Raw genomic sequence first — 13,968 nt, 5'->3', positions numbered from 1 at the left:
ACAAGGTGCTCGCACTCGACGTACAGGATCACAGTGAGACTGACAGTTCTCAGCTTGTCTGTACAGAAGCACAGAGTCGGGCCACCCAACAGTCCAGAGAGACGATGCCGAAAGAAAACATGCAGATTTTGACTCCAGAAGAGGAGCACCTGGAGCCAGAGAGACAACGCCGAAAGAAACCATGCAGATTCTGACTCCAGAAGAGGAGCACCTGGAGTCCAGAGACATCAAACAAAAAGAAACCATGCAGATTTTGACTCCAGAAGAGGAGCACCTGGAGTCCAGTGAGATAACATCAACAGAAATCATGAAGATTTTAACTCCAGAAGCGGAGCACCAAGAGTCTAGAGAAACCACGTCAACTGAAATCATGCAGATTTGGACTCCAGAAGAGGAGCGCCGAGAGTCCACAGACACCGCGTCAAATGTAATCAAGGAGACTTTGACTCCGGAAGACGAGCACCAAGAAAGCAAAGATGCGGAATCCAATTCTCCACAACTGATTGATGTCACCTGCACCGATGCAACATCAGATCATTCGCACCACGCGCGAGAAGACGAGCACCAAGAAAGCAAAGATGCGGAATCCAATTCTCCACAACTGATTGATGTCACCTGCACCGATGCAACATCAGATCATTCGCACCACTCGCGAGACGGAATGCTCAATGACTCAAATTATCCACTCGGGACACTCATAGAGTATAACAAGAAAAACAAAAGTCAAAAGAAACACAGCAAGAACAAAAACAACATGAAGCGCGACAAGACCAACAACAATAGCAAGAAGCACAGCAGAAACGAGAACGACAACAGCAAGAAGAAAAGCAACATGAAGCGCGACAAGACAAACAACAATAGCAAGAAGCACAGCAGAAACGAGAACGACAACAGCAAGAATAAAAGCAACATGAAGTGCAACAAGACAAACAACAACGTCAGGCACAAAGATAGCGACAACGACAGAGGCAGAAACAACAAGAATGGCAACAAACACAACAAAGTCAGGAGCAAAGATAGCGACAACAACAAAGACGGAAACGACAAAAACAGCGACAAGTACGGCAACGGAAACAACAAAAACAGGAACGACAGAAACAACAGCAATGAAACAACGACTTGTACACAATGGCACTACTTGGCACATGATGGACGATGCCACAGCACACTGCAAAACGATAACAAGACTACAAACATGTCATGGGATGACAACGAATCGCACAAACTCACGTCTGCTCCAGAACAAGCAAGCACACCAGCATCCAAGGCGGATGAGACAATAAATCAACACCACAAGCACAAAAAAAAGTCCCTGCCAGTCAACATCAGTGATGTGACCATGCAAACACCTCGGGATGACGCATTGGGTACTTAAGATAACAAGGAACACCAACAACATTCACAGCGGACTTGCAATATCAATATCACCACGTCATCAACAACAAAAAGAAAAAAAAAAAAAAAGCTCTGAACAAATTCATCAAGTTTGGACTCATAAATGTATTTATTAAGTTTGGACATATAAATACATTGGCTTTGTTAACTAAGGCAATAGCATCATCACTTGTATAGATACGCATATCATAAGTTACTGTTTTGTATAATTTTCCTTAATGATGTACAGAAACTATGTAATGAGAAAGAGGGGGATGTGGTGATCGTAGATTGACTAGATACAAAAACAACAGAGCAAACACGAGCGGGAGAGCTATAAATACACTGGGACAGGATGTACAATTTTCTTTAACGATGTTCAGAAAATATGTTAAGAGAAAAAGGGGGATGTGGTGATCACAAGTTAACCAGATGCAACACAACTGAGCGACCACTAGAGGGAGCACGGGAGAGCCATATAAATAGATCAGGACAGGAAGTGAGGACACTCTACACAGCAGGCAAAGGCTGGGAGCTGTGGACACAGCAGCAGATATAGCACTGAAGGTAGCCGTACGTAGAGCTCTGAAGAATGAACGAACTCACAATAAAGCATCTTCTCCACATTTGAGACTGCGAGCTTTATTAAGACACGAGGAACAACACATACACAACCCCTCACAGACAGTATACACACCCCTCACAGGCTGTGTACAACCTTCACAGGCTGTGTACACAACCCTCCCACGCTGTGTACACAACCCTGCCACGCTGTGTACACAACCTTTCCACGCTGTGTACACAACCCTCTCACGCTGTGTACACAACCCGCCCACGCTGTGTACACAACCCTCCCACGCTGTGCATACACAGCTCCCGCACACTGTGGACACACACCTCAGACTGTGTACACATGCCCCACACACTGTGTACACATCTCTCACGCTGTGAGCACACCCTCCTAGGCTGTGTACACGCCCTGTGCACTGCGAATACAGCCCCTGAGCTGACTAAAAATCTACAAACTGTGTTCAGACCCAAACATATTGTACACAGGGAGAGTGGGAACATTTATGTCCAGCCTCACAATGAAACAGTGAATGTCAGTGCTTCCCAAACCCAGGAAATTCCTGATGAACAACAGGAACAGGGAACCTGCTCTGGGATTGAGGTGCTGGGGGTGAGGAAATGGAAAAGTTAACATGTCCAGTGAGCCCCGGTCTGTCTCTGACACTCTCTCCCTGCCTGTCTGATTATTTGGTTTTATTCCAGAGAGCGGGATCGATCACTCAACAGTGAGGAACGGCGATCCGATGAAACTGATCCACAGGTAATGAGGGATGGAAAAAGCATGGGAAAGTGGGAATTCAGTGATTGTCGGTCTGTGTCTGAGACTGAGATCTGGGACATGGATCGGAGCCAGAGGGGGTCACTGGGTTCAGACAGGGAGCAGGGACAGACTGTCAGGGAGGGAGTCACACTGACTCTGGGTGAGAATTGGGACTGGGGGGGGGGGGGGGGGGGGGGGGGAATCATGGCAGGACCTTCAAAACAGATTCGCAGTCAGCAGGAGGGCAGCTTGTCTGAAAGGAAGTCCACAGCAGACAGAAATGATCCACATTGTAAAACGTTTGACCTTTGTTTAACATTCCCTGTATTCAGGAGCTAAGTGCACAGGTATTCAGTTCCTGTCTGAGGATGATACTTTCGAGGGGGGACGTATTGAGATGAAATTGTTTGATGTGATTAATGTGATGTCAATTTCTCTCTAAATTCTCATTGGTTTCCATGAGGACAGTTGGTTTTTTGATGTGAAATTGAGTTTGGGGAATGAGATGTCAAATCCTTCATCTTGGAAGTGAGGCAGTGATTAGATTCTGGTAAAGGGATGAAGTCAAAGAAACTCTGGAAAAATGTGTACATGTGAGAGAGAAAAACAGACTGGGACAGAGATATTAGAGAGAGGGAGATATTAGAGATGGAGAGAGATGGGAATAAATAGAGGTTGTACAGAATACTTTTGATGAGAGGATTTGCTGTTTTTTGATGATTGATTTTCCTTTTGTGTGTTTCTCCCTCCCAGTTACAGGCGGAGCTTGTCTCTCTGCGCAGTAAACAGGACGAGGCCATCACTCAGATTGAGAGCCTCAAACTGACCAATCAGGAGCAGGAGACACGGCTGCAGCAGATCCAACAGGAGCTTCAAGAGGCCCAGGATCGGCTGGTGGCTCAGCAGGAGGAAGCAGCTCAGCGAGAGGAGAAAGAAGGGTAATCAGCCCTCTCACACTTTGTACACACTGTATACACAACCCTCACATGCTGTGTACACACCCCTTAAATGCTGTGTAAATCCATTAAATGCTGTGTACACAACCCCTCACAGACAGTATACACACCCCTCACAGGCTGTGTACACAACCTTCACAGGCTGTGTACACAACCCTGCCACGCTGTGTACACAACCTTTCCACGCTGTGTACACAACCCTCTCACGCTGTGTACACAACCCTCCCACGCTGTGCATACACAGCTCCCGCACACTGTGGACACACACCTCAGACTGTGTACACATGCCCCACACACTGTGTACACATCTCTCACGCTGTGAGCACACCCTCCTAGGCTGTGTACATGCCCTGTGCACTGCGAATACAGCCCCTGAGCTGACTAAAAATCTACAAACTGTGTTCAGACCCAAACATATTGTACACAGTGAGAGTGGGAACATTTATGTCCAGCCTCACAATGAAACAGTGAATGTCAGTGCTTCCCAAACCCAGGAAATTCCTGATGAACAACAGGAACAGGGAACCTGCTCTGGGATTGAGGTGCTGGGGGTGAGGAAATGGAAAAGTTAACATGTCCAGTGAGCCCCGGTCTGTCTCTGACACTCTCTCCCTGCCTGTCTGATTATTTGGTTTTATTCCAGAGAGCGGGATCGATCACTCAACAGTGAGGAACGGCGTTCCGATGAAACTGATCCACAGGTAATGAGGGATGGAAAAAGCATGGGAAAGTGGGAATTCAGTGATTGTCGGTCTGTGTCTGAGACTGAGATCTGGGACATGGATCGGAGCCAGAGGGGGTCACTGGGTTCAGACAGGGAGCAGGGACAGACTGTCAGGGAGGGAGTCACACTGACTCTGGGTGAGAATTGGGACTGGGGGGGGGGGGGGGGGGGGAATCATGGCAGGACCTTCAAAACAGATTCGCAGTCAGCAGGAGGGCAGCTTGTCTGAAAGGAAGTCCACAGCAGACAGAAATGATCCACATTGTAAAAACGTTTGACCTTTGTTTAACATTCCCTGTATTCAGGAGCTAAGTGCAACAGGTATTCAGTTCCTGTCTGAGGATGATACTTTCGAGGGGGGACGTATTGAGATGAAATTGTTTGATGTGATTAATGTGATGTCAATTTCTCTCTAAATTCTCATTGGTTTCCATGAGGACAGTTGGTTTTTTGATGTGAAATTGAGTTTGGGGAATGAGATGTCAAATCCTTCATCTTGAGAGTGAGGCAGTGATTAGATTCTGGTAAAGGGATGAAGTCAAAGAAACTCTGGAAAAATGTGTACATGTGAGAGAGAAAAACAGACTGGGACAGAGATATTGGAGAGAGGGAGATATTAGAGATGGAGAGAGATGGGAATAAATAGAGGTTGTATAGAATACTTTTGATGAGAGGATTTGCTGTTTTTTGATGATTGATTTTCCTTTTGTGTGTTTCTCCCTCCCAGTTACAGGTGGAGCTTGTCTCTCTGCGCAGTAAACAGGACGAGGCCATCACTCAGATTGAGAGCCTCAAACTGACCAATCAGGAGCAGGAGACACGGCTGCAGCAGATCCAACAGGAGCTTCAAGAGGCCCAGGATCGGCTGGTGGCTCAGCAGGAGGAAGCAGCTCAGCGAGAGGAGAAAGAAGGGTAATCAGCCCTCTCACACTTTGTACACACTGTATACACAACCCTCACATGCTGTGTACACACCCCTTAAATGCTGTGTAAATCCATTAAATGCTGTGTACACAACCCCTCACAGACAGTATACACACCCCTCACAGGCTGTGTACACAACCTTCACAGGCTGTGTACACAACCCTCCCACGCTGTGTACACAACCCTGCCACGCTGTGTACACAACCTTTCCACGCTGTGTACACAACCCTCTCACGCTGTGTACACAACCCTCCCACGCTGTGCATACACAGCTCCCGCACACTGTGGACACACACCTCAGACTGTGTACACATGCCCCACACACTGTGTACACATCTCTCACGCTGTGAGCACACCCTCCTAGGCTGTGTACACGCCCTGTGCACTGCGAATACAGCCCCTGAGCTGACTAAAAATCTACAAACTGTGTTCAGACCCAAACATATTGTACACAGGGAGAGTGGGAACATTTATGTCCAGCCTCACAATGAAACAGTGAATGTCAGTGCTTCCCAAACCCAGGAAATTCCTGATGAACAACAGGAACAGGGAACCTTCTCTGGGATTGAGGTGCTGGGGGTGAGGAAATGGAAAAGTTAACATGTCCAGTGAGCCCCGGTCTGTCTCTGACACTCTCTCCCTGCCTGTCTGATTATTTGGTTTTATTCCAGAGAGCGGGATCGATCACTCAACAGTGAGGAACGGCGTTCCGATGAAACTGATCCACAGGTAATGAGAGATGGAAAAAGCATGGGAAAGTGGGAATTCAGTGATTGTCGGTCTGTGTCTGAGACTGAGATCTGGGACATGGATCGGAGCCAGAGGGGGTCACTGGGTTCAGACAGGGAGCAGGGACAGACTGTCAGGGAGGGAGTCACACTGACTCTGGGTGAGAATTGGGACGGGGGGGGGGGGGGGGGGGGGGGAATCATGGCAGGACCTTCAAAACAGATTCGCAGTCAGCAGGAGGGCAGCTTGTCTGAAAGGAAGTCCACAGCAGACAGAAATTATCCACATTGTAAAAACGTTTGACCTTTGTTTAACATTCCCTGTATTCAGGAGCTAAGTGCAACAGGTATTCAGTTCCTGTCTGAGGATGATATTTTCGAGGGGGGACGGATTGAGATGAAATTGTTTGATGTGATTAATGTGATGTCAATTTCTCTCTAAATTCTCATTGGTTTCCATGAGGACAGTTGGTTTTTTGATGTGAAATTGAGTTTGGGGAATGAGATGTCAAATCCTTCATCTTGAGAGTGAGGCAGTGATTAGATTCTGGTAAAGGGATGAAGTCAAAGAAACTCTGGAAAAATGTGTACATGTGAGAGAGAAAAACAGACTGGGACAGAGATATTAGAGAGAGGGAGATATTAGAGATGGAGAGAGATGGGAATAAATAGAGGTTGTATAGAATACTTTTGATGAGAGGATATGCTGTTTTTTGATGATTGATTTTCCTTTTGTGTGTTTCTCCCTCCCAGTTACAGGCGGAGCTTGTCTCTCTGCGCAGTAAACAGGACGAGGCCATCACTCAGATTGAGAGCCTCAAACTGACCAATCAGGAGCAGGAGACACGGCTGCAGCAGATCCAACAGGAGCTTCAAGAGGCCCAGGATCGGCTGGTGGCTCAACAGGAGGAAGCAGCTCAGCGAGAGGAGAAAGAAGGGTAAGAGACACTGTGCCTCACACACTGTCCGTCACAGACTGTGTATACAACCTGTGGTGGTATGATTTGCATAGCTGTCTGCCATTGGTGCAGAACACCGGCTTACCATTGGCCCTGGTCGGTCATGTGCCTCTCGACCGATTGGTTGAGACCAGTCATGTGCCGGCTCTCCGATTGGTCGAGAGGCTGAGTTAACCACACCTCCAGATCGAGGTATAAATACCCAGAATGCCCGGCGGTCGTCCATTTACTGTAGTCGACCGTAGGGCTAACTTCTAGCTTATTAAAGCCTAACTTTTGTACAGCAACTCGTCTCGCGTTTGATTGATGGTTCATCACACCCCTCAAAATCTGTGTACACACGCCTCACACGCAGTGTCCGTACCCCTCGCACGCCTGCATCCTCAACCCTCGCGCGCCTGCGTCCTCAACCCTCACCCGCTGTGCACACAACCCTCACATGCTGTGTACACAACCCTCACACTGTGCATACACACTGAATACACAGCTCCCGCACACTGTGTACACATGCCTCACAAACTTGTACACACCTCTCACGCTGTGAGCACACCCTCATAGGCTGTGTACACACCCTGTGCACTGCGTATACACCCCCTGAGCTGACTAAAAATCCACAAACTGCATTCAGACCCAAATGTATTGTACACAGGGAGAGTGGGAACATTAATGTCCAGCCTCACAATGAAACAATGAATGTCAGTGCTTCCCAATCCCAGGAAATTCCTGATGAACAACAGGAACAGAGAACCTGCTCTGGGATTGAGGGGCTGGGGAGTGAGGAAATGGAAAGGTTAACATGTCCAGTGAGCCCCGGTCTGTCTCTGACACTCTCTCCCTGCCTGTCTGATTATTTGGTTTTATTCCAGAGAGCGGGATCGATCTCCCAACAGTGAGGAACAGCGTTCCGATGAAACTGATCCACAGGTAATGAGGGATGGAAAAAGCATGGGAAAGTGGGAATTCAGTGATTGTCTGTCTGTGTCTGAGACTGAGATCTGGGACATGGATCGGAGCCAGAGGGGGAGCAGTGAGGGTTCATGTACCATCACTGGGTTCAGACAGGGAGCAGGGACTGACTGTCAGGGAGGGAGTCACACTGACTGTGGGTGAGAATTGGGACGGGGGAGGGGGGGGAGGGGTAATAATGGCAGAACCTTCCAAACAGATTCACAGTCAGCAGGAGGGCAGCTTGTCTGAAAGGAAGTCCACAGCAGACAGAAATTATCCACATTGTAAAAACGTTTGACCCTTGTTTAACGTTCCCTCTATTCAGGAGCGAATTGCAACAGGTATTCAATTCCTGTTTGAAGACAACATTGTGGTGAATGTGATTCACACTATATATAGTTGCCAATATCACTCCATGTATATATGTTCGTTATCTCTCCGTTGTAAGATCAATGCTGTATATAGTTGCCAATATAACTCCGTGTATATATGTTCACTATCCACCATTGTAAGTGCAGTTGCGCTATCCGACCAGCAGGGGGAGTCACTCTGGGAGTACCCCAGAGTTTGTACTGGGCTCCTCCATTGGCTCCGCCCAGGACTCCTCCCCCTGGGACCGATGTATAAAGATCAGTGCCTTAGAGCCAGCCTGCCAGTTCATCTCAAGTTCAACGACGAATAGGCTGGCTCTGTTGTAAGTGTATTAAAGCCTCTGTTCAGATCCAACTACACGTGTTCGCTGAATTGATGGCTAATTGCAACAGGTATTCAAATCCTGTCTGAAGACAACATTTTCGAGGGGGGACGGATTGAGATGAAATTGTTTGATGTGATAAATATGATGTCAATTTCTCTCCAAATTCTCACTGGTTTCCATCAGGACTGTTGGTTTTTTGATGTGAAATTGAGTTTGGGGAATGAGATGTCAAATCCTTCATCTTGGAAGTGAGGCAGTGATTAGATTCTGGTAAAGGGATGGAGTCAAAGAAACTCTGGAAAAGTATGTACATGTGAGAGAGAAAAACAGACTCGGAGAGAGATATTAGAGACAGAGAGAGATGGGAATAAATAGAGGTTGTATAGAATACTTTTGGAGAGAGGATTTGCTGCTTTTTGCTGATTGAATGTGTTCCCTTTGTGTGTTTCTCCCTCCCAGTTACAGGCGGAGCTTGTCTCTCTGCGCAGTAAACAGGACGAGGCCATCACTCAGATTGAGAGCCTCAAACTGACCAATCAGGAGCAGGAGACACGGCTGCAGCAGATCCAACAGGAGCTTCAGGAGGCCCAGGATCGGCTGGTGGCTCAGCAGGAGGAAGCAGCTCAGCGAGAGGAGAAAGAAGGGTACGAGACACTGTGCCTCACACACTGTCCCTCACAGACTGTGTATACACCCCTCAGAATCTGTGTATGCACGCCTCACACGCAGTGTCCGCACCCCTCGCGTGCCTGTCTCCTCAGCCCTCGCGCGCCTGCGTCCTCAAACCTCACGTGTCGTGTACACAACCCTCACACGCCGTGTACACAATCCTCACCCGCTGTGTCCTCAACCCTCACCCGCTGTGTCCTCAACCCTCACCCGCTGTGTACACAACCCTCACCCGCTGTGTACACAAACCTCACCCGCTGTGTACACAAACCACGCACGCTGTGTACACAACTCTCCCACGCTGTGTACACAACCCTCCCAGGCTGTGTTACAACCCTCCAACGCTATGTACACAACCCTCCCACGCTGTGTACACAACCCTCCCACGCTGTGTACACAACCCTGCCACGCTGTGTACACAACCCTCACAGGCTGTGTACACACCCTGTGCACGGCGTATACACCCCCTGAGCTGCCTAAAAATCCACAAACTGCGTACAGACCCAAACATATTGTACACAGGGAGAGTGGGAACATTAATGTACAGCCTCACAATGAAACCGTGCATGTCAGTGCTTCCCAATCCCAGGAAATTCCTGATGAACAACAGGAACAGGGAACCTGCTCTGGGATTGAGGGGCTGGGGAGTGAGGAAATGGAAAGGTTAACATGTCCAGTGAGCCCCGGTCTGTCTCTGACACTCTCTCCCTGCCTGTCTGATTATTTGGTTTTATTCCAGAGAGCGGGATCCATCTCTCAGCAGTGAGGAACGGCATTCCGATGAAGCTGATCAACAGGTAATGAGGGATGGACACAGCAGGGAAAAGGTGGGATTCAGTGATTGTCTGTCTGTGTCTGAGACTGAGATCTCGGACATGGATCGGAGCCAGAGGGGGAGCAGTGAGTGTTCATGTACCATCACTGGGTTCAGACAGTGAGCAGGGACAAACTGTCAGGGAGGGAGTCACACTGACTGTGGGTGAGAATTGGGACGAGGGGGGGGAAATAAAGACAGAATCTTCCAAACAGATTCACTGTCAGCAGGAGGGCAGCTTGTCTGAAAGGAAGTCCACAGCAGACAGAAATTATCCACATTGTAAAAACGTTTGACCCTTGTTTAACGTTCCCTGTATTCAGGAACTAATTGCAACAGGTATTCAGTTCTCGTCTGAAGACGACATTTTTGAGGGGGGACGGATTGAGATGAAATTGTTTGATGTGATTGATGTGAAGTCAATTTCTCTCCAAATTCTCACTGGTTCCCAGTAGGGTTTTCTGATGTGAAATTTGTTGGGGAATGAGATGTCAAATACTTTATCTTGAGAGTGAGGCAGTGATTTGGGCAGTGATTAGATTCTGATAGAGGGGTGGAGTGAAAGAAAGTCTGGAAAGTGTGTTTGTGTGAGAGAGAAAAACAGTCTGGGAGAGAAATATTAGTGACGGAGAGAGATGAGAATAAATAGAGGTTGTTTCAAATACATATGATGAGAGGATTTACTGATATTTGCTGATTGCATGTTTTCCCTTTGTGTGTTTCTCCCTCCCAGTTACAGGCGGAGCTTGTCTCTCTGCGCAGTAAACAGGACGAGGCCATCAATGAGATCGAGAGCCTCAAACTGACCAATCAGGAGCAGGAGACACGGCTGCAGCAGATCCAACAGGAGCTTCAGGAGGCCCAGGATCGGCTGGTGGCTCAGCAGGAGGAAGCAGCTCAGCGAGAGAAAGAAGGGTAAGAGATCCCCATGAGGTGTGTCCCAGGACCATTTGATCTCACTCCTTCTGCATCCCTGTATCCTCCAATCCGACGCCACACACACTTCCAGCTGCTTTCCCAGGACGCCCATTATTAACTGCTTTATCCTCCAATCTCTCACTCCCACACACCATGGGGCAGAAACTCCAGCAAGTTCTGATTCGGAGTTTGAATTCCTGAATTCTCTCCCAGGAATGTTACACAGGAACAGTGATGGACCATTCAGCACATGGAACCTGTTCAGACCTTCTATTCATTCATGGCTTCATCCCATCAGTTCTTCATTTTAGTTTATTTTAGGTTCACTTCTCTCGCTGATATTCAAACCTTTTCCTCTACACTGAAAATAAAGGCAAAATCCTTATTTTACATATGACACCCCACACTGCAGCGTAAGAACATTTGACACAAGAGCAGGTTGAGATCATTCAGCCCCTTGGTCCTGCTCTCCCCTCCCCCCTATTCAGTAAGGTTATGGATGATCACATCTCCAAACCATCACCTGTTCCCCATAGCCCTTGATTCATTTATAAATTCCTTCAAAAATCCAACTCGGCCATGAATATATTCAATGATTCAGATTCCACTGCTCTCTGGGGCAGAAAATACTACTGATTCACGACTGTCATAGAAGAAATTTTGCCTTATTTCCTTTGGAAAGAGATAACACCTTATTCTGGAACCATGACCGTTAAGCTATATTGCCCCACAAGAGGAAACATCCTTACCTCATATTCTTATGTTTCAATAGGATCACCTCCCATTGCTCTAAACTCTAGTGAGTCCAGCTTCAACCTCTCAAACTTTCTTCAAATTGCCAACTTCTTTAGACCAGGGATCAATCTGGTGAACGTTTCCTCCACTGCCTCCAATGGAACTCTAACCCTCCTTAATTAAGGACCCAACATTTTGTGTCACTCTTGGTGTGTTCTCTCCAGCGTCCTAAGTTGTTGTAGCAAGATATCTCTATTTTAGCTCATCTCAGTCATGGCGAAATATCATTAGTTGTTGTAAAAACGCAACTGGTTCACTAATATCCTTTAGGAAAGCTAATCTGCCATCCTTACCTGGTCTGGTCTACATGTGACTCCAGATCCACAGCAATGTGGTTTACTCTTTACTTCCCAATGAAATAACTAGCGTGCACTTAATTATACCAAACCACTGCAGAAAACCAAAAAGGGCTAAAAGCAGATGGACGACTGAGATTGACCTTGGCACCGGAAACAACAAAGACACACCCTGCCCAGTTAAACCAGCAAAGCGAAGTTTACTGATATCTAGGGGCTTGTACCTGTACTGGGAGAGCTGTCTCACAGACCAGTCAAGCAACAGGCTGATATAGTCACACTCACTGAATCATACCCAACGTTATGTACCAGATGTCAACATCACCATCCCGGGTATGTCATGTCCCACCAGTAGGTAAGAGCCAGCAGAGGTGGTGGGTGGCATCATGGTGTACAGTTAGGATGGAGTGGCCCTAGGAGCCCAACATTGGCTCTGATTCCCATGTCGACCCATGACGACAAATATGGAAAAGGAAGCGTGCTGCTGATTACCAGCTGCCATCTCCTCAGCACCCCACCACCCCAGTGTATTGAATCCTCCATATCAAACACCCATTGGAAGAAGCACTGAGGGCGGCAAGATCACAGGATGTCCTTTCGGAGGGGACTTCAGTGTCCATCATCAAGAATGGCTCTGTAGTACCACCACAGACGGAGCTGGCTGGGTCCTAAAGGAGGTAACTGCTGGACTGAGGCTGCGGCAGGTGGTGAGGGAACCAACAAGAGGGGAAAACCTTCTAGACCCGCTTGCCACCAACCTACCTGTTGTACAGTGACAATATTGGTTGGAGTTCCGTTTGAAATGGATGTGAGTGTCTAAGACTCATGTTTTAAAGCAAAATAAAGACAATAATGTTATGAAGGTTGAGCTAGCTAAAGTGAACTGTTAAACTAGGTTAATAGGTAGGACAGTAGAGATACAGTGACAGACATTTGGGAATGTATTTAATAACTCTCAGTAAAGATATGTGCCAGTGAGAAGGAAACACACTTTCAGAAGGATCCATGATAAAAAAATGGAAGATACATTAGTATTAAATAGAGAAGAATACTGTAAAAATCAGAAAAATTTATGTGAACTCCAGAGGTGAGGTGAGAGTGACTTCCCCTTGACATCAAGGCACAATTTAATCGAGTGTGGCATCAAGGAACCTGAGCAAAACTGGAGTCAATGGGAATCAGGAGAAAAGCCCCCCCCGCTGCTGGTTGGAGTCAGACCTGACACAAAGGAAGATGGTTGTGGGGCTGGTTTAGCTCACTGGGCTAAATCGCTGGCTTTTAAAGCAGACCAAGGCAGGCCAGCAGCATGGTTCAATTCCCGTACCAGCCTCCCTGAACAGGCGCCGGAATGTGGTGACTAGGGGCTTTTCACAGTAACTTCATTGAAGCCTACTCGTGACAATAAGCAATTTTCATTTCATTTCATTTTAATTTGGAGGTCAATCATCTCAGTCCCAGGACATCAATGCAGGAGTTCCTCAGGATAGTGTCCAAGGACCAATCATTTCAGTTAGTTCATCAAAGACCTTCCCTCCATTATAAGGTCAGAAATAGGGATGCTCATCAAGGATTACACAATGTTCAGCACCATTTGTAAATGCTCATTGATTGGAGCAGTCCATGTACATATGCAGCAAGACCTTGACAATATCCAGCCTTGGGCTGACAATTGGCAGGCAGCATTCATGCCATACAAAGCGCCAGGCAATAAACATTTCCAACAAGAGAGAATCTAACCATTGACCTTGGATATTCAATGGCATTACCATCGTTAAATCATCCACAATCAACATCCTGGGAGTTACTATTGACCAGAAACTGCACGAGATGAGCCAC

General features: G+C 47.3%; 1 protein-coding gene across 11 annotated transcripts in view; it reads left to right on the top strand.

Moving 5' to 3' along the window:
* Nucleotides 1-13,968, top strand: part of LOC119978777 (ras-related protein Rab-44-like) — a 217,278-nt gene that overhangs the window by 118,812 nt on the left and 84,498 nt on the right. For all 11 annotated transcript variants that reach the window (XM_038820647.1, XM_038820646.1, XM_038820648.1 and 8 more), the window contains 8 exons: nt 2,647-2,704; nt 3,458-3,642; nt 4,304-4,361; nt 5,112-5,296; nt 5,980-6,037; nt 6,790-6,974; nt 7,862-7,919; nt 9,100-9,284. In XM_038820647.1, coding sequence (XP_038676575.1) covers nt 2,647-2,704; nt 3,458-3,642; nt 4,304-4,361; nt 5,112-5,296; nt 5,980-6,037; nt 6,790-6,974; nt 7,862-7,919; nt 9,100-9,284 — 972 coding nt within the window. The remainder of the gene's footprint in view (nt 1-2,646; nt 2,705-3,457; nt 3,643-4,303; nt 4,362-5,111; nt 5,297-5,979; nt 6,038-6,789; nt 6,975-7,861; nt 7,920-9,099; nt 9,285-13,968) is intronic.

This window comes from Scyliorhinus canicula, chromosome 15, assembly GCF_902713615.1.
Source record: "Scyliorhinus canicula chromosome 15, sScyCan1.1, whole genome shotgun sequence".
NCBI classification, from domain to species: Eukaryota; Metazoa; Chordata; class Chondrichthyes; order Carcharhiniformes; family Scyliorhinidae; genus Scyliorhinus; species Scyliorhinus canicula.
The sequence above is the reverse complement of the archived record's forward strand: the minus strand, read 5'-3'. Positions and strand labels throughout refer to the sequence as shown.